At 43.6% G+C, this 24943-nt stretch overlaps 1 protein-coding gene across 6 annotated transcripts in view; it reads left to right on the forward strand.

Annotated features, from left to right (window-relative positions):
- Positions 1–24943, forward strand: part of tns2a (tensin 2a) — a 53178-nt gene that overhangs the window by 25466 nt on the left and 2769 nt on the right. For 3 of the 6 annotated variants that reach the window (XM_079557545.1, XM_079557541.1, XM_079557546.1), the window contains exons 4-24: positions 9876–9914; positions 10323–10364; positions 10540–10588; positions 11278–11474; positions 11929–11979; positions 12325–12447; positions 13662–13726; positions 14391–14474; positions 14803–14915; positions 15108–15168; positions 15371–15446; positions 16386–16515; positions 19641–19706; positions 19798–19914; positions 20486–21946; positions 22253–22418; positions 22676–23583; positions 23823–23954; positions 24272–24367; positions 24568–24645; positions 24794–24871. In XM_079557545.1, coding sequence (XP_079413671.1) covers positions 9876–9914; positions 10323–10364; positions 10540–10588; positions 11278–11474; positions 11929–11979; positions 12325–12447; positions 13662–13726; positions 14391–14474; positions 14803–14915; positions 15108–15168; positions 15371–15446; positions 16386–16515; positions 19641–19706; positions 19798–19914; positions 20486–21946; positions 22253–22418; positions 22676–23583; positions 23823–23954; positions 24272–24367; positions 24568–24645; positions 24794–24871 — 4132 coding nt within the window. Of the gene's footprint in view, positions 1–9875; positions 9915–10322; positions 10365–10539; positions 10590–11277; positions 11475–11928; positions 11980–12324; positions 12448–13661; positions 13727–14390; positions 14475–14802; positions 14916–15107; positions 15169–15370; positions 15447–16385; positions 16516–19640; positions 19707–19797; positions 19915–20485; positions 21947–22252; positions 22419–22675; positions 23584–23822; positions 23955–24271; positions 24368–24567; positions 24646–24793; positions 24872–24943 lie in introns of all 6 variants that reach the window. The other 3 variants (XM_079557542.1, XM_079557544.1, XM_079557543.1) reach the window with 3 other exon arrangements.

Genomic DNA, 24943 nt, shown 5'->3' on the forward strand with positions numbered 1-24943 from the left:
CCATTTAAAGTGACGTTTCGGGCCTCATGCCCTTCATCAGACACTTTTTTTAATGACACAATTACAGAAAAATACAAAAGAAACGCATAACCACATAATTAACAGAAAATAAATGACAATTACAACAATCAACAACAATCAACAACAATCAAGAAATATCCTGCAAAAACATGTATTGTTTTTATCCATATTACTAACGGACCACCAAAGTGGCATTGCGATCCTTGAGCCATGTTACCCTCGAATAATTGTTGTCACATGCATGTTTTGGGCTAAGTGGCTGCTATTACATGGTCTGGAGTTCAAGGTGTCCTCTCGTTGGCACCACAGTCACATTTGTCTGCCATTATCGCTCTTGCCCTCATCCCTGAACATGCATATTTACACATGTGTCGACCACATTTGGACCACGTCATGTGTTAGCCATCCTGCTGCAATCCTCCTCTATTTGTGTCGCCGCTAGCTTTACCATAAACGGGTGACAAATCACGGACCACCCATTTCCTGTCTGCTCCTTCTCTGAGGAAACCCCCCCCCCCCCCCCCCCTCCCTCCTCTTTTTTGCTAAGTGTGTCTGCTTTTGAGAAAAGGAAGTAAATATGATTGGCGAGATTCTTTAAATAGTGAGATGGAGATGTAAACAAAGCAACAAACAATGGCAGGAGCTGCGTAGAGCATTGCTGTTGGTTACAGTAAAAACAGATAAGAATAAACAGCTCTTGTATCCGGGATTGCAATAGATGAGCTGAGAACAAATGAGTCACTGTTTTTAATACAGACGACATTCACAAATGAACAACATTGCACTAAAGATTGACAGAATGTTTGTTACTGTGATGTGTGTCTGTTGAACTACTTAGACGTTGTACTAGTAGCCTACGGTTAAGGTCAAATCAGATCAAAACCCTCTAAAAACCAAGAAACATGGCACCATTATGATCCCGGGTTTCACGCTGTCCACAAATAGAACAGTTCCTCGTTATCTCCACTGGAAATCGTTCAGTGTCTGGGGAGCAGTGTGACAGTGGGAGGAGGATTGGAAACATGATTAGAACAAGAACAGTGACGAGCCGACCTGTCTGTGGGGTAATTAGACAGATGAAGCATTTCCGCTGGGACGCCTCTCACGCAGGACGCCCACTGTAGCGCCAGCATGTGAAGTTGCTACACAGTTAACTTCTATGGACAAGGTTTTTGAGATGGGAAGATTCAACATTGTAAGGGCTGACAAAATAAAGCAACATTGCAATCCTCCAATAAGAAGTCATATAAATATAAGCTTTAATTTATTGCAATTTCAAATCTGGAAGGGATAAACGTTTGGTGTTAGATTAAATGGCTTCCTCAAACAAAACACACCAGGCAACACAACCTTGCAGAATATGTTCCACACCACAGGAGATGATAAGTCCTTTTACAGATGGTGCATGTCGGAAACGTCCAGCCACGTATCAGAGCAACTATACCCCTGGTTCCCCTCATATCCCCCCACGTCAGAGCCCTTATCCACCGAACAGGTCCGAGGAGACTCTTACAGACCAGGCTGCGAGCGGTGGGCTGGTTCCATGGAGAGGATGTAGAGGCATGTACTGATAGTTAGAGCGGAAACAGCGGAGGATACAGGAGCAGAGGAAGGCCAGCATTACCCCTCCCAAAACACAGCCTTTCATCAGGACACTGTGGTCGGAGCGTGGCTTCCGAATGCACTTTTCATCTCAAAACTGTTTAGGTTCAGTGTTGGGTCTTTAATAGGATTACGTTGAGAGGTATTCCGTTTATCTATCATTTAGCATTAGTCAACATTTGGACTTAAAGTGATAGAGTAGTGTTCTCACTGTAAAGTTGACCGGGCCTGCACTTTAAGCATACACTTCCTCTTCAGGGGAAAAGCTGATTTCCCAAATGAAACATATTGTTGGGAAGCCGTCACTCATCATTGAGTGGTTTGTAAGTGCAGTCTTTTTCCATTATTGAGCACTTCTTTTCAGTCAGTTCTAATGTCATGCAAATGTAGCTCCGAGGGAATTTGCTAGGTCTATATTAGCTCTATATTTACATGAATAATAACTTCTTTAAAGGGTACTTTTTACCATGTTGCAAAGTTGTTTCCTCATCACAACCAGACTTGGAGTTGTGTTTCGAGCCACTAGTGCATCTTTCAGTAATCTTTGGATCTTCCTCCGTGGCTGTTCATAGCACCCCGGCAACAGCTCCCCAAAAAATCCTCCTTTTCCCAAAAAGCTTCTCCTGAGGTCCTATGCATCCAGGAAATGCTTTCCTCACCTCTTGATATCCCGCTAAGGGGAATCCTTTCATCGCGAAGTGAAAACACTCACTATTGCTTCCCTACAGCCACAAAAGGCACGCTGACTTTTTAATTCTTTTTACTGAAACAGTTGTGCAGCAAAGGGGAGTAGTAGTAGTGGGGGGGGGGGTGGAAGGGGCTTATTTGGAGATCACGTGAAGTAGATAAATACGGCATTTTCTAACCAACAAAGTGCAAGATAGTGATGAAGATGTGTTTGAGATTACAAATACCTGCATAAAGCATAATACTCCCTCTTTAAGAATACCAAGTGGTGCAGCAGACTGTAGAGTCTCAAAAGTCAGGTCTTCCCGACTGAAGGACAGTTTTATCCACAAGGCTGTCGGGAAACTGAACTCTTTCCTTTTCATACATTTTCCTGCACCTGCATTTTCCCCACTTTTGAGCTTCAACTGGATGTTTCCCGTTTACTAACAAAGCAAACCTAACAATTCAAAGGTTTTGGCTCGAAATGAATAGTTTTTTTTGTGGGCTGAAGCAGAAACCCTCTGGTTTCACTGAAAGATGAGTCACTGCAGATATCTGGAGTCAACAGTATGGCCTGAACATCACACACCATTATTCTGTCTCAGTGGACTCTTACAGCTGGTCCAGATAGGCTCCTGCTGTGGTTGTGTGCAGTGGACAGTTGAGTTACTGGCTGGGACAGGGCCAGCTCCCGCCTGTGGTGTGTGTGGTCGGACATCAGCCTCGTTAATTGGCCGGTGGGATGGAGCTGGTTGTATACAGCATAACAGGAACAGTCTGTTTGGATATCTCCTCTAGACCAGACATTTAGCGACACACGTATCAAGGCTGGGAATTACATGAATCACCAGTCAAACATTTTCTCCAAACAGTTCAACAAAAAAGAATGGTTGAACAGTGTATGACCGATAATTGAGGTTATTTGCTGTTTTCAAGGCAAGTCATCGCACTTTTTAACTTTTTCGCCATCAAGGTTTCCCCGCTGTTCTGGCAGCTCTGCCATGACCAAAAGATTTCAACCACAAGTGCTTTTTGATTGCACCCTGCCGCTTAGCTAACAAGATCCAGATAAAGCTACAGCCAGTCAAACCGTGCATAAAGGGAGGCGTGTTTACAGTACACAATAAAAAGTGATGCCCCTTGACGATGACGGACGTCTTCCTACAGTATGCTTGAACAAAGGTCTCACAGCTGTGGGAAGAGGGACAACAGAAGGCAGGGATGTTGTTGAAACTGTAATAAGTTCCATTGTTGATCCATCTATGCCCTTTCTATGTTCGCCACTTTGTTTATCTACCCACATGTATTTTCGGTCCTGGGAGGAGACTGGTGCATTCAAACTTCAGTGCATGCACATTCCAATCACTATTTTGTGTCGTGATAGCTACATTTTTTATTATTTTTTTAACAGCTTTAGGGTTAGCCGCTATTACACCCAGATAATTTCAGCCTTTCCCATTTGTTTGTTTGTCCGTAGCGTTGTGATTTTTGGTGCGCTTGTGTGTTTACTCGAAGCTCCATAACAGGGAATAGCAACCCACTCCGTCATCATCATCCCCCTTGTGACTCCTCTCAGCTGTTTGGAAGAGGACAGAAGAACAAAAGAGCGCTTGATTTCCGGTCTGTGTCAGAAAGAAGTGTGTGGGAACAGTGTTTTGTGAAGCTGGTTCCATTTAAAGAAAGCAATGATGGGAACATATAGATTGTGTTTTGAGTTAAAGGACTTTTGGGGGCGCTGCTGTCTGTACGTGGGAACATTTATTGTGACAGATGAAGCATGTTTGAGAGGCTTCAGTGCGTGTTACAGTGAACATTACTAGGCTGATTTCCTTTAGAATGACACTATAACAAGAGCGATAGTGTTGGCCCAATGGAGGTGGAAGAGCGCTTTATAAACTGACCTAGACGCACATAGCTGACTAATCTTTATTATACCTTCATGTGCCTCTGGTTTGAAGGTGCCAGCCAGGGCCCCAGGTACTTCCTGTTTGGGGCCCCTCACTCTCTTGAACACAGGTGTAAAGCATCAACATCAAGCTCTCTGCTTACTTTACACACAGGAATGTGCTGGACGTCTCTGGGTTAATGCAGCTGGCATGTGTCAGTGCATTTGCTATAGACTAACTCAGTGGTTCTTGACCTTTTTCTCGCAGTGACCCCTATTTTGCCAGATGATAAATCCACAACCACAAAACCCTTTTCCTACCCGATAAGCTTCGATGTTTTTAGGAAATTCGGGTAATTTATATACATTCCAATGGCTAAAAAGGCATTAGAACAAAATGCTGATACCCATAGTGTTTTTGTTATAGGTTGTTATGTTGCAATCCCATTATCTGTTTTGTGTTGCTCATAATGTGAGCAGTCAGAGCTCATACTAAATACAGTATCCCAAAAAGGCCACACCCGTATGATCTGACCGTGTGATCACAACAGGGTTTCAGTCCACCCTCAGATACACTATGAGCTGTGACTCTCTTAGTGTCTTTTTCCTCATACAACTATTACACTGTGCTTCAAGGAAAAACCCCGCCGGTACATCCTGACAGGGCCTCCTCCGGTTGCTATGGCGTTGTGTTTGTTGTCCACCTGTTGCATCACTTTAGCTAATGCTTCTGTCTAATGTTCCACTGTTCGCCTGTAGGCCTATTTGTCACAGGCCGCTTTGCTGCGGTGTAATGAGCCTGATGAAAGCAGCTCCTGGTCAGAGTGGGGTTTGGATGAGCTGTGGCATTCATCAGTGTGGGCTCTTAAGGGTGTTGCTCCGAGAGTTCCTGGAACGGTGGCCTAGGCCTGAGCCGTGAAGATGGGGAAGGTTGCGTTTCTGTGACCTCATCCTATCTGTGAGCATCATGATGGCTCTGTTCATGCTTGCTGCTCACTGATTGTGTTGCAGGGTTGTAAAATTTCATGATTAATGATAAGCGTGCAGTGGCAACAATGATCTACTCGGTTACATTCACTTGATATCATCTTATCCTCGAGAGCCAATAGTTTATGACTAAGATGAGAAAGTAAGAATCCTACAGTCGTAAATATCAACATCCATGTGTTGTGTGTTCTTTTCGGAACATAATGCTAAAGTGTCCGGATTGCTACATTCCCAGATCACTTCCTTACATGTGCGCTCACACGCGTGGGGGGCCCGTTCTCACAGTAATAACATACCACAGGAGCTAGCTCATGAGTTAGCCTTTACTCTTAAGCCATGCGTTGAGAGGAAAGAGCTGGGCCCATTAGCCGCGCTCCTGCATTGGCTTTGATGGATCAAAGAGCGTGGAGCAGAGTAGCAAGAGTCACGACAGATAGGAGCGGGACAAAGGTGTGGACATGCACAGGACGGGTCAATGAGGGTCACCACTGTGGGACAAATGCTGTACACCCCAGGGAGAGGAAGGATGGTAGAGAATGTGGATTCCTGAAATACCCTCGGTGGACAATTTAAAGCAATTGGCATTATCATTGTTTCTGTTAAAGTTCTTTAAAGAGTCCTTAAAGGAATAGTTCACCATTTTTACATACTTAGATATGTTCTTACCTGAGTTTAGACAAGTTGATGGGTACCTGTCTGGTCTTTGTGCGTGCCCTCAGTCACGCAAAAAGACCAAAGATGTTGTTAGCGTTTGGCCTCTCCCAATGTATTCCTATAGCTCCAAACGGGGTGAAGTTAGAAGCTACCACGCTCTTCCATGGGCACGGACTCCAAGGTACATCAACTAGCATATCTCAGTATGGATAAACTGTGAACTATTCCTTTAAACAAAGTTACATAACAACTTACCATAGAATAGACTCTGTGTTGCATATTTTTTAGCAGCAATTACATGAAAACTGAAACTAAAGAAAAATAAATTAAACGCTGATTTTCCTCTTTACTGTAATGCCATCTTTCTCATTTACAAGCAAACTAGCCAAAAAAACACAAAACATGAATTGTGATGATATTAAAGGCTTATTCCACTTTACAAGCCTGAATCACAAGTGTCTCAAAGTGTAGTAATTATTCATTCACTCCTTACTCTTGATGGTAAGTTACTATTGTAGCCACAGCTGCCATGGGACAGAAGTGAGGCTCTGTCTGTGCCATTGGACCCTCCGACTACCAACCACTCACATACACAGATGGGTGAAGCGTCTGTACCTTGACTCACCATTGTCAAATACTAAGTATGGAATTCTGAATTTAAAAAAAGTAATGTTTGCTTACTTTTTAAAACTATTCATGGCATCACTGCAGCTCCTCTGAGAAAATTCATAACTTTATGTGATCAAATGGCTCGAACTACTCGATCCACTTCTCGGGGAGAATGCCGCATCTCAAAATGTAAAATAGCTACAACAGATACTAAAACTTTTGTGCATTTAACAAAAAGTAATAGTGTCATGAGTGTCACCTAGAAAAAGGATTGGTGGAAAATGTTATATTGTTTGAAACTTATTCAAATTAAATGTATGTTAATGATGTTAAAATGTATAAATCCATGGTCACATATTCATCTACATTTAAAATCAGTTTTTGTATTGTAACATCAACCTGCCCAGTGACTACAGGTAGAAATGAGCATTTTTGGTATAACCTGGTACAATGCATCTTTCCTTTTGGTCAATGTTAAATTGTGCATTGTCTCTGTCTAAATAAAAACCATACCATACCTGCGGGAGACGGAATTCAAACCGCCAACCTCGGTTATTGGACGAACCACTGCACCGTCTAATCCATTGTCGTCCCATCAGTAAAACCATTAGGAGACTTCACTGGGGTTCACTTTCCTTAGAGCAAAACAGATTACACTAGCACTGTTGGTTGTTTTAAACCGCACAATCGTCACATATCCAAGCAGGCAGTGTAAGTAAATACTGAACTCTAAATGGTGGCTGTAAGAATTATATTGGTGGAAGGAGAAGCAGGAACCATAATAAACCGCACGATTGTGAGGATTTGAAGTTGACACGGCGCAAATTGAAGCCAATCAGATACAACACGTTTGAAAGAATAGGAGCTAATGCAGTTCATTTGGTGTGCACTGTACTGTAGAGAAGCGGAGGAAAGGCAGGGCGGAGGGCCGTGCAGGAAGTCAGTGCGTCACTGTTGGCCGGAGCACATGGAATCTGTGTGTTTGTGCTGGCGCGGGACGCCCCTCCAGCGGGCACTGCGTGTGAGGGGCTGATGAGGAGGACAGGGAAACACTGACCTCCTGCAGACTGGTCTACAGCAATGATTCACAAACTTTTTTCACACAAAGTACCATCTCAGAAGCTTTCAGGCAATTACTAAGTTAAAACTAGATTTAAAATTCACGAAACATTGGTCGATTAAAAGTAGCCGGCAAAAGAATAAAGACTCTTGGCAATGTTTCAGAGAAGATGAATGAAATGTAATAGGATATGGTCTATTTTGAAAAACGCCAACTTGATAGTTTTTATCGCTATGGCTACCTTAAGGGCGAGCAGTTTTTATGGCATTTCACTCCCTAATTTAAAAGTAATATATAAATAAATGGACTGTTGTATTATAGTGATAGCAGTAAGCTTATTTTTGTGATAAAAGGGTTCTTGCTGTAGTCATAATAGAGACTGGGGAGTGTCTGGCCTCTTTCGGAGCTGCTCAAGCATCTCAAATGCAAAACGTTCCAGAATGTTCATAATTTCTGGTCACATTTTCCTCCAACAGAACCACATCCATTATGAGTTATAGGGAATGGCTTTCATTGAGTGCTGCCCAAGCCCAGGACCGCAGCAACAAAGAGGCATTCGCTGTCCGTCCGAGCCCAAATGTGCGGTTTTCCCAGGACTTTGCTCAGTGACTCCAAGGTACCTTCAGGGCTGTAAACTAGACTGTGTTTTTACGTCAGGAGATATTTGGGGAAAGTACGAGTTTATGCAAGAGACATGTTTAATGACTTTGGTGCAGTTTTGATGAAGTGTGTGGAAGTAGTATGTGGAAGTGCTGAGTGTGGCTCCTGCTGAATGTTTACATCAACCATTGTTTCTTCTTTAAATAAGTGGAAAGTCGATAATGAAGAAAGTAACTATGTGTGAGTATAATTACTGGGTTGTCCCGCATATCTTCCAAACACAGATTTTGTGGGTTATTTCCAAAAATCTTGCCATGGACATCTTCAGTCTGAGTGTTAGTGGTGTCCATGTTGTTAACTGTCAAAGGCCAACTGGACCGATTACACACATGACAACAAAGAGGGAGGGTTAAATTCTTAATGTAAATATTCATTTTTTTTAGTAATTTACTAGAGTTAGTTTCTACTGTTTGCAGCATTACAGGAAAATGTCTTCCATATCCAAGTAAAAAAATCCATCAAAGTGAATCTCGAAACGAATCGGGCCCTTGTGAAGTGAATCGAATCCAATCGATTTGGGAAATCCGAATCGATATGATGATGTGTATTTGAATATTTAGTATTTTTTATGTTTTTATTATGTTTTTTGTGGTCTGTAGTGTTGTGCAATATATATCAGGTGATGCAATATCTGTGTCACAAGAAGTCACAATATATCGCAATCATCCGACTGAGATTTGCTTTTTTTTATGGTCCCTTAAAAGGTCCATTTTAACCCTGTTTTGGTTCTAATTTAGAGTTTTTTAAGGCGTGATTTGAAATAATTTGATAAAGAGAAACACATTTCTCATGATTTTTGTTTTCATAATGCTAGATATTGATCTTTCGCATACATTATTTATTCTTATTTCGTTCATCAATTTCATTTATTTACACTGGGACTGGGTTATAGTTACATGTTGAGGTTTAGGGCGGTACAAATGAAGGAAGAAAATATTAACACATTTTTAATAATCATTTGTTAAATACACTGCCATCGATTAATAGAAATTTGCTCTAGAAAGAACTGTAAAAAAAAAAAAGTTGATAAATAGTGTTAATATCCAGAGAAATAGCTAAATAAAACAGTCAAGTTTACCTCCTTTGCTTGTCCCTCCCTCGGTGCACAGTGTACTTCCTGTCTCCATGTAAACAGAGGACAAATGTCGAGGAACACGGGTACATGCACATGTGGAGTTATCAGATCTCCTCTTCCTGCGGTCACAGTTCACCGCCCTGTGCCACCGGCCAAAATGAGAATCAGCTGTGGCTCTGCCTAAGGCACATGTGGACAGACCTGGGAGGATTTCAGGCCTTTTTTTTTTTTTCGTTTCAAAAATCAGATGGATTAGTACTTACACTGCCTGAATGCTTCCACAGATAGGCTTCATGTGCATGTCTATTTGAAGCTCTTTAACACGCCGTTATCAAGGTTACTCTCCCCCATTTTGGCCTCAACAAGCTGCCTCGCTGAGCTGTATGAAATATTATTTTAATTGCAGATTGGCAGCTTGCCCAAAAGAGATTGAGCGTTTGAGCAGGGATTTTGGCACTTGCTATAAATCCACCTTTCTTTGGCATCCTTATTATGATTATTCTTTCGCAAGGCAACTAAACAGTGGTATTAACATACAGTAGCAAGAAGGCCATATATTTACCTCTTTTGACAGCACACACTTGTTGCAAACAGTCAAATGTATTTTCTGTCTATTTACATAAAAGCATAATATACAATTCTGTGTGTTACAGTTGACCTCAGCTTGTATCCCAGCTCCGTCCAATGACATGGTGAGTCTCTCTTTTCCTCAAAAGTCTCTAGCAGAATAGACCTCCCCGTGTTTATCCCAAGTGTGGATTCCCAAACAGCCGTGCGGTTCTTCTTCCCGGTGAATTGCTCCCAGAAAAAGCCGAGCCCTCAGCTCGCGGCTTGTCTCCTGGAGCTCCGCCGGACCTCGCGCCTGTTTCTGTCGCCACAGAAAGCCGCGGCGTCATGTTGTTCATCTGTTGAAAGTGTGTTTGTTGAACTAGCTCTCGCTCTTCCTATTGTTCCTCCGGGCCCCTGCGCTCTCCTATACTCTCATTCACCTTCGACCTCCTGGTCTCAGTGTACTTCCTGTCGTAATACTTGCTGCGTTTTAGTGTCTTGAGTTTGTCTTGAGTACTTCCATTGTTTCACCGTATTTTCTCTTTCTGCAGCAGCGTAGAGGGACCGCTCCTTCTCGTCACATCCAGCACATGGTGAGCACTAATTGTCACATATTTGGCCATACAGGGACAGAATGTCTAATATGACATTCAAATTCAAGTGGACTGGTCTTTTTTTCTCACTTATTCAGAATGACGTTCATTTACACTCACTATTAATACATTGCCCACTGATTCTCATGAGTGTATTCTTGTTGCATTGTTCCAGGGGTCCACCAAGTCTTTGACCTACACCAAACAGAGGAACACCCTGCCGAGGTAAAGGCCATCTCAGTCACACACGAATGTCTCTCTAGTCGAAAGCATATTACACACTCTTTACTACATGAGGGTATTGACGTGGTGGAAATAACCGTTGAAGGACATTATCAGGTCCTTATTGCTGTTATATAGTCCTAATACTCTGTGGTCATCATCTCTTCCCTGCATTTTGCACCAGATTTAGACCAGAACATGTGACGGAACAAGTTGGCTTATAATCTGACCTAGAACTTGTCACGCACATCCAAAACCTTGATCTCTTTTCACTTTTCCCCTGTTTTTTTTTGACACATACCTAGAATGACATTAGACCAGTGGTTCTCAAAGAACATTTTAATTACAGATGATTTCAGTTATACTTAAGCTATGTGTTTTTAAGTGTGGTGTTTTTCTGGTTTAGACATAGTTTATAGTCTGGACAGTTTGGACATAATTCAGTCCAATTTGGGGTATTTTAGACCCGGTTTAGTCCTGATTGGATCTTGATTTAGGCCAGGCCTAATGGTTATGGCAACGGTCCAATTCCTCATCAGCACTTGTCCAGATAAGAGTAAAGACTGTGATGTAGACCTGAGAATGCACTGCGTCGCTATACAAACTGTAAAACTATGGTATATATTGTCACATTTGGAGTTCTTTTTGCGTGACTGCTTGACCTATATGCACTTATCCCTTCCGCCTCACTGCTCCCTGTGCAGGAGCTTTAGCGTGGACCGTGTGATGGAGCGGGTCATGGAGCGCCACTACGACTTCGACCTGACGTACATCACGGAGCGGATCATCTCTGTGTTTTTCCCGCCCAAACTGGAGGAGCAGAGGTACCGGCTCAACCTGAAGGAGGTGGCGGCCATGTTGAAGTCCAAACACCAGGACAAGTTCCTGGTAAGAGCAGACAAACAGTAATTAGTGGCGCTTTCACAACACGCTCCTGTTTATTTAAAGAAGCGTTGCACAAGTGAGAGGATGAATTGTGTTGTATTTAAACCACATGGAAGTATGAAGCCACAATGAGCTGGTGTTTTTTGGGGGGGCTGGACACACCCTGGATAAACAAAGCCAAAGGGTGGCTCTTGTTGTGATTTGTCTCTTTTGTTTTGCTCCTGACAAACCTAGATCTGTCTCTTACACAGACATGATGTGTCAACATTAACTTTATATGTGGCAGGACTTATAAATCCTTATCTGGGGACTCTTCGTTCAGAATTAGTATTGGCCATTATATCATGAGGAAAGTAAATAATATGCTACTGATGCTTCTTTAGTTGAAATGTTTTCCTCAGTTTATCTTTGAACGTGTAAAAATGTTTGACATTTTTGATGTACTCTGTCATTCTAGTTGCTGAATCTTTCCGAAAGACGTCATGATATCAGCCGCATCAACCCAAAGGTACATAATTCTACCCTGAACTTGATCAGCCCATATCACACTAACACCACATCTGCACAAGCCTCTCTGATTGTCACTCACAGTTTTGACCAATCAGGCACTGAAAATTAGCAGTTTTTTGTAGATTTCTCTAGATTAGTCATTTATCAGGTCATAAGCATCACATGACCAGATTCCATGTCCTAATGACCAAATCACATGACTTTGTCACATAAACATCACAAAACGTAAAGAGAAAGCAAAACACATGTGTTCAAATATACGGTATGAAGTAACTGTTTGCAATTAATATATAATAATAAATAGATCCAAAACCTAATATCGACCTCTATCGTCTCCCTCCAGGTGCACGACTTTGGCTGGCCCGACTTGCACGCTCCCCCTCTGGATAAGATCTGTGCCATATGCAAAGCCATGGAGACGTGGCTGACCTCTGACCCCCAGCATGTGGTGGTCCTCCACTGCAAGGTCAGAGTTCCCAGGTTTTACATGTTCACTTTACAAACTTGTGGCACATCTATGAAAATACTATATTTGTTTTGTGTTTGTGTTACCCTGAATAATAGTGTAGTAAAACTACACTTGCAAAATAAACACAGGTGATACTGTGTTGATACTGCAGTTCTTATTACACCATAGGAATAGTGTTACATTCCAGATAACAGCGACCTTCACTAGAAATAACCACTTCTGTCTTACATTTTTGACAATAAACAACTTTTTGTAATGTTTTTGTTCCCTCCTCTACTTATCCAACCAATTATGCACATTCAGACAGGTTCCAGGGGCCTCATTTGAGAAGCGCTGCTTATTTATACGCAAGCCTTCCAGGCCTCTAGTACTGAGCGCAGCTTAGCATTGAATTGTATTAAATCGTCATCCAACATAGAAGCTCCTCGTTTGTTTATGCAAAATACCAAAGTACCACAGTTACATAGGCTACCTCCTATTTGACCAAAAGTGGAAATTTGCGTTCAGTCTAAGTCAGGTTCCCCAATAAAATCTCCAGTTTCAGTGATTAACACAATCATAGTGCTATCACTGCCAAAAAGGAAATGATGCATCACATGTGAAATGGTACTGATGTGCTTTATAATTTATTCATTTCACCCACAATTTACTCAGTTATGAAAACATTAGCTTCCCCAACTCCAGTCAGCGCATGACCATCAAACACTGAATTTGAACCCTGGTTTCTTTTGTGGATGTTTTATTTATTGTTTTGGGAGGTTGGAGGATTTAAACACTAAACCAGACTTCTGTGGTGGAATTGGCTTCCAAAGCATTCCCTCTCCACCAGTAGTTTCCCAGCTGCGGATCACGCTAGCAAATGAATACACATGAATGGGGACACTATTAGGAGGAAAACAAGCTGTAATTTGTGCTTAGCGTGCACTTGCCTCTAACATCTAACTGGGGTCCTATTGGGAAGCTGAGGCTGGAATGTCCTTGGAATGTGTCAGGAAGTTTAGGGAAAAAACACCACAGGGAACTTTTTAATTTGCTCCTGCACTCGCATGTTTGGCGGCGCCGTGTGATTGCATAAAAAGTCCTATTGTGCCCACAAGAACTGTCAGATTTCAAGTCTTAGTGTGATCTCAAACCGCAGAGCCCGAGGAGGAAACCAAAGTCAATTTCACGGTCTCTCACAAGCCTTTTGTGGTGTCATGTCTTCCCTTCAGGGCAACAAAGGTAAAACGGGAGTGATCATCGCTGCCTACATGCACTACAGCAAGATTTCAGCTGGGTGAGTGTTCAAAAACCACATGGCTACAGAAGTGAAGGACAAGGAAGAAAATGTATAATGTTTGATAATAGTTTAGCATTCTAAGTCTTCAAATAGTAAAAGTCAGGTAACTGCTCCCTTTTGTCATAGTACTTTTCACACAGCGCAGACATTAGTATCAAGTGCTATCCGAGTGCTTGGTTGTGGACAATGAGAGCACAAAGTGAACTGGGCATGTATATACTGTACTTTTTAGAAAATAAAAAGAGGTGATGTCGACGATGTTATGTAATGCTGTTATCTCATCTGGCGCTTCATGCTGAATAAAAGGCTTGTGCTTAAAAACAGAATCAATGTTAATGCATGCATTAGGCCGCCCATCAATACGACAGCCATCTGCCTCAGCATAATGTCAAAACGCCCCAGTTATGCTGCAGGATGAACAAAGGACATCCTCTATAACATAAGAAAGAACCTGTAGCTTTTGCCATATCACCCTATTAACAAGTAGTTTCATTTGTCCTTTGATGGGGGTTGAGTCCCGTGCAGTTTGGCATGATCCTGGCCTGTCCCGCCACACAGCAGCTGTATCCTCAGGCGCTGGCACCGTCTTACACAGGGGACTGCTGGAGGTCCCATGATGGAAAGTGTTTTCATAAAAGACTGTGTTTGTTTTGGTTCACAGGGCAGACCAGGCGCTCAGTACTCTGGCCATGAGGAAGTTCTGTGAAGATAAGGTGTCCTCTTCCCTGCAGCCGTCCCAAAACAGGTATAGGACACTGTCAGGCGTGGCTCATGTTTGTTACATAACGACATATGCATAGGGTTATCTTTATGAGCTTATTGTTTTCATGTTTCTTCACAAATTAGTAGTGTGAATTTTGGTTGGTTTTGTAATGGTAGCGAGCAGTTGTGTACACTTATTTCATGTCATCATTTTATGTCCCAAAACCATTTAATGACATGTCAAATCGTAGCACACCTTGTTATTATTATTATTATTATTATTATTATTATTATTATTATTATTATTATTATTATTATTATTATTATTATTATTATTATTATTATTATTATTATCTGATTTCCTCCTTCAGATACATCTATTATTTCGGAGGTCTTCTGTCTGGAGCCATCAAGATGAACAGCAGCCCTCTCTTCCTGCACCAAGTTCTCATCCCGTCTCTCCCCAACTTCCAGGGCGATGGAGGTCCGTCAGTAATCACTATGCAAACAATATCTGCCTTTCTTTACGCTGATAAATATGCATCTGGCTGCTGATCTGGTGCCTTCGCCCACACAGTCGCACTGTTTATCTTCAATCTGCAGATCGGAGGCCGTCAGCGCATTCCTTCGCCTCGTCTCGATAATGCCCTCAATGTCTGTCTGTCTCTGTCTCCAGGTTACTTCCCATTCTTGAAGATCTACCAGTCCATGCAGTTGGTCTACACTTCAGGAATCTAGTGAGTCTAATTAAAAAGGAATGAGCGGAACAACATGATACAAAAAACGCTTTGTCCGCTCCTAGAATATGTAGTTTGATAAAGCAAAATAAAAACATTTGATATCAGAAATAATTAGCAATCTCGCAGAATGTGTCACTTTGTGCCTCTGTTATACCTGATATATAATATATGGTCGGATTGTTTACTCTTTTCTGTGCAGTAATCTTCATGGCACCGGCGGCAGGAGGCTGAGTGTGACAGTGGAGCCAGCTTTGTTACTGAAGGGAGACATCATGGTCAGTTCACATCAGATGGACACGACAAATGCTTCTAAACGATATTAATTTGACCTTCAGTCATGTTTTTATGGCAGAACCTTAAGTAAATGCAAATTTGATATGAGCTCTTTTTGGATTATACCTTAATTGTTCATGCTTCTAAATAGAATGCTGATATGTGCCATATCGACTCTGTTCGGCAAATATACTTTACAGCTTTACATATACAGTTTTTTATGGAGACAGTTAGTTAATCAGTTGAGCCGTGGTCGGCAACGGCAGGCCCGGGGGGGGGGGTGTTGGCTCCCACCAGACTTTGAGAAGTATTGGTACACGCATCAGGGATAATATACCTGTTTAAGTAACCAAAAAAAGGCTGAAAATACTGTCTATTCCTTTTAAGTCTCCCCCAAAGCCCCCTGTTGGGAAACATATGATGTACAACAGGTGCCTTTGTAAGAAGTGGTGCTTTACTGTAGTTTGGGCCACGAAGAAAATCACACCACCACCAAGTAAACTTGCCTGCCCCTAATGTAGGGAGCTATTGTTGTTATATTCAAAATACATTTCTATAATGAGTTGTAATTATACGTGGCACAGTGGTTAGCTCGTGGTTCACAGCTATAAGGTCCTGGTTCGATTCCCATCTGGATGGGGCCTCTCTGTGTGGAGTTTGCATGTTTTCCCCATGACTCCAGGTACTCTGGTTTCTCATAGCACGAAAAACATGTACAATAGGCCAGTATGAATGAGAGTGTGTTTGAGAGTGTGCATGGGGGACAATGGATGCATATTAGACTACATACATTCTCCAAGACTACAATCCGGCGTGGCGTGTTCATTAACATGCACTGTCCCTTCCAAATAAACCAATAAACAAATAATATAATTCATGGCAATTATTAAAATGTTGCATCATTCACACACAACAAACTTCTCCTGTGCTGCCCCCTGCAGGTGAAGTGCTACCACCGCCGGGCACACACGCCGGACAGAGACACAGTTTTCAGGCTGCAGTTCCACACATGCACCATCCATGGCTCACAGCTGTGGTTTGGGAAAGGGGAGCTGGATGAGGCCTGTACTGGTGAGTTTTTGATTGTTTTGGCATTATGCAGAAATAATGTAACTGCACTAAACTAAACTTATTTTAATAAAGATTTCACAGCGCAGAAGTTTCAATGGCAACAATGCCCAAGCACATCAGAGAATCACTTCCTTAGTCGTCCCCAGTAGTAGTAGTAGTAGTAGTAGTAGCAGTAGTAGTAGTAGTAGTAGTAGTAGTAGTAGTAGCATGGGCGCAGATAGCGGGGGGGACGGGGGGGACATGACGTACCCAGATTTTCATTCACCTGGATCCGTCCCCCTCACTTTTATGAAGAAAAATATCTTGCAAGCATTTTGCAATGTGCGAAACAGCGCCTCCCTTGACCATTCACTTTGATATGCGGCGAGAAACGGTATTGCGCTCATGTGTTTGTGTTGACTGGGCTGTGCGTGTGTCAAAATGCGAAACGCGAGCTGTTGGTTTACTTGGTTATCAGACAGTGTAGCCTACGTCAGGACTGCTTTTTCATACGTCATGTGGCATGCTTGGTGAGTGATTAGAAACCGTACCAATACGCATTATTGTCTTGCAATGATGGGCAATTAAGTTTGATAGGTTGTCATGCCTGAGCAGCTTTGTCCCCCCCAGTTTCAAAAACCTATCTGCGCCCCTGAGTAGTAGTAGTAGTAACGCCTGGGCTAGAATGTTGCAGTGAATTGGATCTACCTCAGCAGATGCTAAATCCACACTCTCTGGACATAATTAGAGCCCACTGAGGGTTTGCACCGTGGAAATGGCTTGTACTGGATTTAGAGTGAAACAGTCCCAAAGAGACTCTCCAATACTCCTCTCCAGTGTAACTCTATAATAGATATGTTCATTATCTAATTTCCTCATTGGTTTCACTTTCTATAAACCACTGAAAACTTGCAGCTGAGCGACAAAATAGAGCTATATACAGTAAGCTATGGGCAGTCCAAATGAACAGAACAGACTTTCTCCAAACATCTGTGGAAGATATTACAGTTTGAATTATGGCAGCAGAAACTACATGTGATGTCTTTCTCTGGGATCCCCTTTTTTTTTTTTCATCTTTTTAAAGAGTTTGCCTCCAATCTAGATCTTCTTGTGTTGCTTTTACATTAAAGAGGGGGTATTATGCTTTTTTCAGCCACATAGCACCAGTCTATAGCACACTACAATGATGACGAAACCTTCTGTTGGTCTGTCAATGCAGTCAATTAGAATAACTGCCTTGTATAAAATTGCTCTTTCAAAATGGTGGTAGCAAATGGCTTGAAATAGGCCTCTGTCTCTTTAAGAACCTCTGACCCTTTTAGACACGCCCCCTCCACACGCTGTCTGTGGCATCACAACACTTTCTCCACAGTATTGAAACTACGATCGGTGCATTTTAATTGTTATTGTTGGAAAGGAGCTACTGTTTATCACTTTGGGAACAATGGCCACACAGGATATGACTTGAAGACGAACCTTCCACACCGGACGCTTGGAAAGGGCTCTTGCCTGAAAAAAAACTGCTGTTTGGAGGCTATCTCTTTGCATCTGCCATGCCCTATGGATCTCTAACTATGCCCCCATGGACGACACCAGGATCTGCAGGAGCCCATACGATTCAAAAGACGGACATTATCTGTGCAGGTGGACAGTGTTTTTTACCCCGTTAGCTTGTTATAATCGACTACAGCTCATTGTTGATGAAAAGTCTGCAATAAAACACAAATGTGTAAAGCCAGGCTCATTGTGTGATCATCGTAAAGGCTGCTTCAAGTAGTTGCCTGCTTTATTGACATTATTTGTGCATAATATGCTGCCTGTTTTCAATGAATGTTGTGAAGGTGAAGGTTGTTAGCTTGTCGCGGCTAATAGTGCCGTAGCACCGGGAGAAACCACTCGGCTACGACTCACTGTAGATGAAATGTGAGCAATAAGCCACAAAATCAACAAGCCAGGCTCCGTGTGTGGTCATCATAAAGGCTGCTTCAAGCAGTTGCCTGTTTTAGTGGCGTTTTAGTGCATAATATGCTGCTTGTATTCAGTGAATTTTTCCGTTAGCTTATCGCGGCTAGCTTGTTAGCTCCGGAAGAAAGCCACTCGGCTATGACCCATTGTAGATGAAATGTGAGCAATAAACTTCCAAATCAACAAGCCAGGCTCCGTGTGTGATCATTGTTAAACGGTTCTTTATGTGTGTGGTGGTTTTATTGACTTTATTTGTGCATATTTCTCGTTTCCACGTGATGACTCGAGGTTTAGCTTAGCATTAGCTTTCTCTGGAGGCTCTGTGCAGCGCAGCGCCAGGGTTGCCAGGTCCGGGCAGCCAAACCCGCCCAAAAATATCTGAAAACCGCGGAAAACCCGCGGACATACGGCGCGGCTGGAATTTTCAATATTGTTTACTAGTTAACAGAGCCCATGTGCTCCTGCGATGATGAGAAACCGCCCCTATTTCCCTCCCTTATTGAAAAAGCAGCTCACAGAGCTTTGGATTTGCCTTCGAAATAGTGATTTGGATCAATTCAACATTGATTACAGCAAGACAAAAAACCGCGGACAGTTTTTTTCACCCGCGGAATGGCTTTAAAAACCGCCCAATTCCGCGGTTTAACCGCGGACCTGGCAACCCTGCGCAGCGCAGAACCAGACACTGAAATAAGTGTTCTTGTCACCGGTTTTAATCCTGGGTGTTTAGGTAACAAACACTGATGTGTGTCTTTGTAAAACTCTGCTGTGGCTCCGGTTCACAACACATGAAGCTAAACCTCCGTGATGACTCTGTTTACATCTTAGGGCTAGACACTGCGGGGAGGGGGTTCTGCTGAGGAGCAGTGGTTGGTTACTCGGCTGGTGACGAAAGGTCGGAGGCGTATCCTGGAGGTCGAGGGCGTTTCCTGAAGGAATCAGGCGTTTTGTCCCTAAAATGGCTGCCATCAGAGTTTCTACAGATTACTCGAAAATACGTGAATGTGCTAAGGCAACACTTCAGGCATGTTTTTAATGAGGGAATGGCATCATAACATGATGTAAAGCTTGAAAAAGTCGATTTTGCATAATACCCCCCCTTTAAAGGTCTTGCATATCAGTTCTTCGAGGAAAACTAAGTGTTCAGGGGTATTTCAATTTTTGACATTGTGTGTCCTCAGATGAACGCTTCCCATCTGACGCAACAGTGGAGTTTGTCTTCTCCTCTGGACCTGAAAAGATCAAAGGTGGTTATTCTTGTTGCTTAAAAGTTTAATTTACTATAGCTATGTGCCGCCATGATCGGGATCAGTGTTGTTAAGTTTCTCTTCTGGCCAGGCCGTGAGTATCAGAAGAACGACCCGGCTGTGACGGTGGACTACAACACCGCAGACCCTGTGGTCCGCTGGGATTCCTATGAAAACTTCAATGACCGTTACCAGGATAGTCTGGAAGGTAACTGACCTTGAATTGCATTGTATTACAGGTTAATTATTTGACCTATGGATCTGTGATTTACAGCGGGAGAAAAAAGTAATTGAACCCTTTTGAATTTCTTACATTTCTTTATAAATTGGTCCTAAGATGTGGTCTGATCTTTATTTTAATCACAAGAATGGACAAACAGTGTATGCTTAAACTAATACAACTCAAACAACTACATGTTGTCATGTTAACATTCACAGGACAGCGAGGAATAACTGGTTGACCCTCCTTTGGCAGCAATAACTTGTATCAGACGTTTCCTGTAGTTGAAGATTAGACATGCACAATGATCAGGATGAATCTTGGACCATTGCACTTTACAAAACTGTTGCAGTTCAGTGAGATTCCTGGGAAGTCTGGCATGCCCAGCATCTCAAGTGGACTTTGGTCAGGGCTTTGACTCAGAAAGTGTATTTTCTTCTTCTGAAGTGGATTTGCTTTTGTGCTTTGCACCCATCCTCTACTGTATATGTTGCTGTTCCTCTTTACATTGTGTTGAGAATATACTGTACGTACATGTTTATTTTTAATTCTCTTCCAGACATTGCCCACACCAAAGGTCCTCTTGACGGCAGCCTTTACGCCCAGATAAAGAAGCGCAGAGGGGCGGGATCAGGCTCTCTCACTTCAACCAATGGCAGCAGTCCGGGGGCGGGCATATTCGAGGAACGGACCAGTCACCTCATTTCCCACAGCTCTGACTCTGGCCTCTCAGCTCACTCCAGCCATTTGAACCAGTCCTGCCTGCACCAGGATGACTCCTTACCCCACTCTCCTCCACCCCCCACCCGCCAGGAGCAGGAGGAGCTGGAGCGCCTCCTGGGCGGGATCGAGGGGCGGGACGGCGAGCGGGAGACAGCCATTTTGGACGATGGAGACTCCTTACCGCCTTCAGAGAGAAACGGCACTCTAAGGTTGAGCCGTTCCTGCTCGTGTCGGGACGGCTACCGCTCGCAGCGCTGTGCCGAGCCGGGATGTGACCGCACCTTGCTCATGCCAAATGGATACTGCCTGGACCGCGCTCCCGGGACCAATGGCCACATGGGATCAACCCCCTCTGCTAACTCTCCCCCTCCTCCTTCACACATGGATTTATGCCAGCACTACTCCCCACACACCCACCAGTCCTTACCGCCACCTGACTTGGTATGGGACAGGCAGACTGGGCAGCACTACTTACACAGATCCTGTTCTGAAACGTCCCGTCACATGTGCTACCCTTCTCCAGATCTGGCCCCTCATCACCACAACTATTCACATCACCGTCCATGTTGCCCAGATGACCAGTACCCGTCCTACCACCACAGCCACCAGCACCACCCCAAAATCAACCCAACGTACCATGATTTGATACTCATGGACGGCCCGTCACATGCTAACTGTCCGTGTCGGGACTGCGCCGTGAGGAGAGAGGAATCGTACCACACACTGAGGATCGAGCGTGGCGAGAGTTTTCATTGGGATAGGGAGGCGGAGCTTCAACAAAGAGAGGCAGGGCTGAGGCGGACAAGGGAGGGCGATATTCAGAGAGGTTCCGAGCTGCACTGGGATAGAGACCCAAGGCGAGCACGGGACATGTCTTTTCACTGGGACAGAGATGCGGAATGGGAGAGAGATAGAGAAGCAGAATATTGGCACAGGAGGGCCACCGTAGCATCTTATGGGCCACAGTCGCATGATCTTCCTGCGTTTTCCTTTGACCCGCTGCCATCAGGTCACCCGGCATACCCCGAAGCATCGCGCTCCCACGCACACTCCCACCTGGACATGAAGTACAGCAGTAGCAGCAGCGGGTACCAGACACCCCGGCAGGTGTGTCCGTATTCACCCTACCAGCCCTCCCCTTCAGAAAGCAGGGGGTATGCATCAGGGTGCCAGTCTGAATCCACATCTCCTCTGCCCCCCTCCTCCTCGATGACGGGACATTGCAGTCACCATGGTAATGGGACACATCACTGCCCCGAGTCCCAGCACCAGACATACCCATCAGAGTCACACACGGGTGAGTAACACTGAACAGGCAAGACGTTAAACAATGGCAGCCATTCTGTACTTACCCAAAGCACATTACACGTGTCCAAACAGATGCTTTCTTCACGGGGTATTTTTCAGAGCAAATGTCACGGTCTACAATTAAGGATACAGGATACAACAAAGCAATAAATTGTCAAAACTGTAATTTTCACTGAACCACAAAAACTATCCCTTATATTTGTAATTCGACACACATCTGACAATCTGACCTGAACAAGATTTTCTATTGTGAAAAATAACATGTTTTGGAATTTTGCTGCATTGTATCTTGCAGACGGCTTGCGTAGTTCTGGTGAGAGTGTGGGTTGGAGGGACCACATTACCCATGGTTCCTTTAAAAGGGTTCACAGGGATGCCCATCCTGCATGTTCTACTCCATCTGACATGTCCGGACCCTCTACTCCTGTCCACAGCAGCAGTCCACTACGCAACCACGAGAGGTACGTCTCAGCACTTTACATCAAGTATCTATGGTCATAGATAGATGGATAGATGGATGGATGGATGGATGGATGGATGGATGGATGGATGGATGGATGGATGGATGGATGGATGGATGGATGGATGGATGGATGGTTGGATGGATGGATGGATGGATGGATGGATGGATGGATAGATGGATAGATGGATAGATGGATGGATAGAAAAACATTAGGTAAAACATTACTATATTTGTTTGTCTTTATTTATCTTTCAGTCCCAGTCCTGGCAGTAGAGAGTATGAGATCCGGACCACAGACATCATCGGTAGTGATTGTGAGAGCCCTCAGGACGACCCTCCATGTGAGGACAACGGGGTGCGAGAATCCCCTCTTAAACAGGAAAATGGCACAGAACAACCGCAGGGTGAACCAAACAGCACACCCTCAACAGAACAAACCAAAGATTCATCAACACCGATTGTGTCCAGTCAAACAGGAAATCAAATCTTAGAAATCAATCAAGAAAACAGTCCACCCTCACCCACCCCGGACACTGCCCCCTCCCCTCCAACAGAGGCCACTGTGCAAACTCACTCTGAAAGCCAGAATCACACAAAGGTAGTGAATGGAGTTAATGGCTCCTCTCCCGTCTCTCATTCCCAAAAGCCCATCACTCCAAATTCTCCTACTTCAAACCATTCCAATAGTATGGAGGGATCCCCCATTTCCGAAAGCCCTGTCCCTGGATTTGCCACTTTGGGTCGAAAACTAATGCTCTCAGACTCCCACCACCCAAACCACGGACCCCCGCCCCAGCACCACCACGTCAGTACTTTAGACCGAAGGCAGTACTACCCCAACCACGGCCCCCAGCAGTACCACTCCAACTACTCCACCATCTCCATCCCCCTGCCCCACCCACAGCCGCCCCTGCCCGAGAAGAGGCACGCACTGGCCCAGACCAGCCCCCCGAACGATGGGGTAGGTGTGGTGGGGGTCCCAAGGCCATCAGTGGGGAGCAGCCAGCACCACGTGACCTTCTCGCCCACTGTGGGTGAAATGGCGCCACCTGCTGGACAACACGAGGGCTCTGTGGAGATGGAGAGCAGCACCAGGGTCAGCGTGAAGTTCGTTCAGGACAGTTCGCGGTTCTGGTACAAGCCGGGCATCTCCAGAGAACAGGGTACGATTCTGTGACTATTCATAGAGGTTATGAAGCATTCACTGTGCAGATATAAGCTATGCCATGTTGAGATAATTGGTGAACATGAAAGAAAAAAAAATTGAACAAAATAAATAAATACAATTAAACATATTGGAGAGGGTAAAAAAATAAAGAAATTAAATTGTAACAAAAACAATCACAAGGAAAATCCAAGGAAGAATTCACATGCTTACAAATGTAACTTTTGACCTCTGCAGCAATCGCCGCACTGAAAGAGAAGGAGCCCGGGACCTTCCTGATCCGGGACAGTAACTCTTTTCAGGGCGCGTACGGACTGGCCCTGAAGGTGGCCACGCCCCCAGCCAACATCAACAACCACAGCAGCAGAGGTACGTGTGATGTTCAGCCTTAACGCTGTTGCCAACTTTCAGTATCGTTTCTCTATGTCGCTATCTGACACAAAATTTATCAAATGATCTTTTTTACTGGTAGCAATTCTATACAAAAGAAACATTTTCAAATTGAAACATACAAAGCTTTGAAAAGATGTGTTTTCAGACTCATTCCATAGCTCTGTCATAATTACATTTTAAAGATCAAAATACAAAATACAGAACCCACTTTTTACATGTTTAAAGTTCAGTAGTTTGCCCTTTTCCCTGATGTCTGTGATCATTTTAATTCATTCATTTAATCAATATTTCAGTGAGTGACCCTCTGGAGCAGCTGGTCAGACACTTTCTTATAGAGACAGGTCCTCGGGGAGTCAAGATTAAAGGCTGTCAGAACGAACCTTATTTTGGTAAATCTCTTAACTTTGATTTTTATTCTCTGAATTTTATTCTCTGGTTTGTGGGGACATCTGCTGGTGTGTGTGCTAATTGCAATTCTAAAGCTATTTGTTTTCTGCATTATTAAAATATGTGAACAATGTATACCCTAGATAATATGATGTTTTTCTAGTTTTTCACTCATTCAGGTTTTTTTTAATATGTCATACAGGGAGTCTTTCGGCATTGGTGTACCAGCACGCCATCACTCCCATATCTCTGCCCTGTGCTCTCAAGGTCCCAGAAAAAGGTGTTACATATTAACTATTACCTATTAAAAATGTTTAAGCTGTAAAATAAACCAATTTTTTTTTTTCCTATAGAGAAAATGATCTAATTTTATAGTATTGGTGTATATTGTATAGTTATTCAAGCCTTAAAATGTAAAACTTTTCCAGACCTCATTGGGGAGCTACAGGAGATGCCTCAAGTGGCTAACATCAGCACAGCAGCGGACCTGCTCAAACAAGGAGCAGGTGAGAAGGCCTCACACTTCATGTAAACAGTACAGAGCGTGGAGAATACTAACTGTGGCCCACACTATGTTT

This window comes from Gobius niger, assembly GCF_951799975.1.
Source record: "Gobius niger genome assembly, chromosome: 6".
Taxonomy (NCBI): domain Eukaryota; kingdom Metazoa; phylum Chordata; class Actinopteri; order Gobiiformes; family Gobiidae; genus Gobius; species Gobius niger.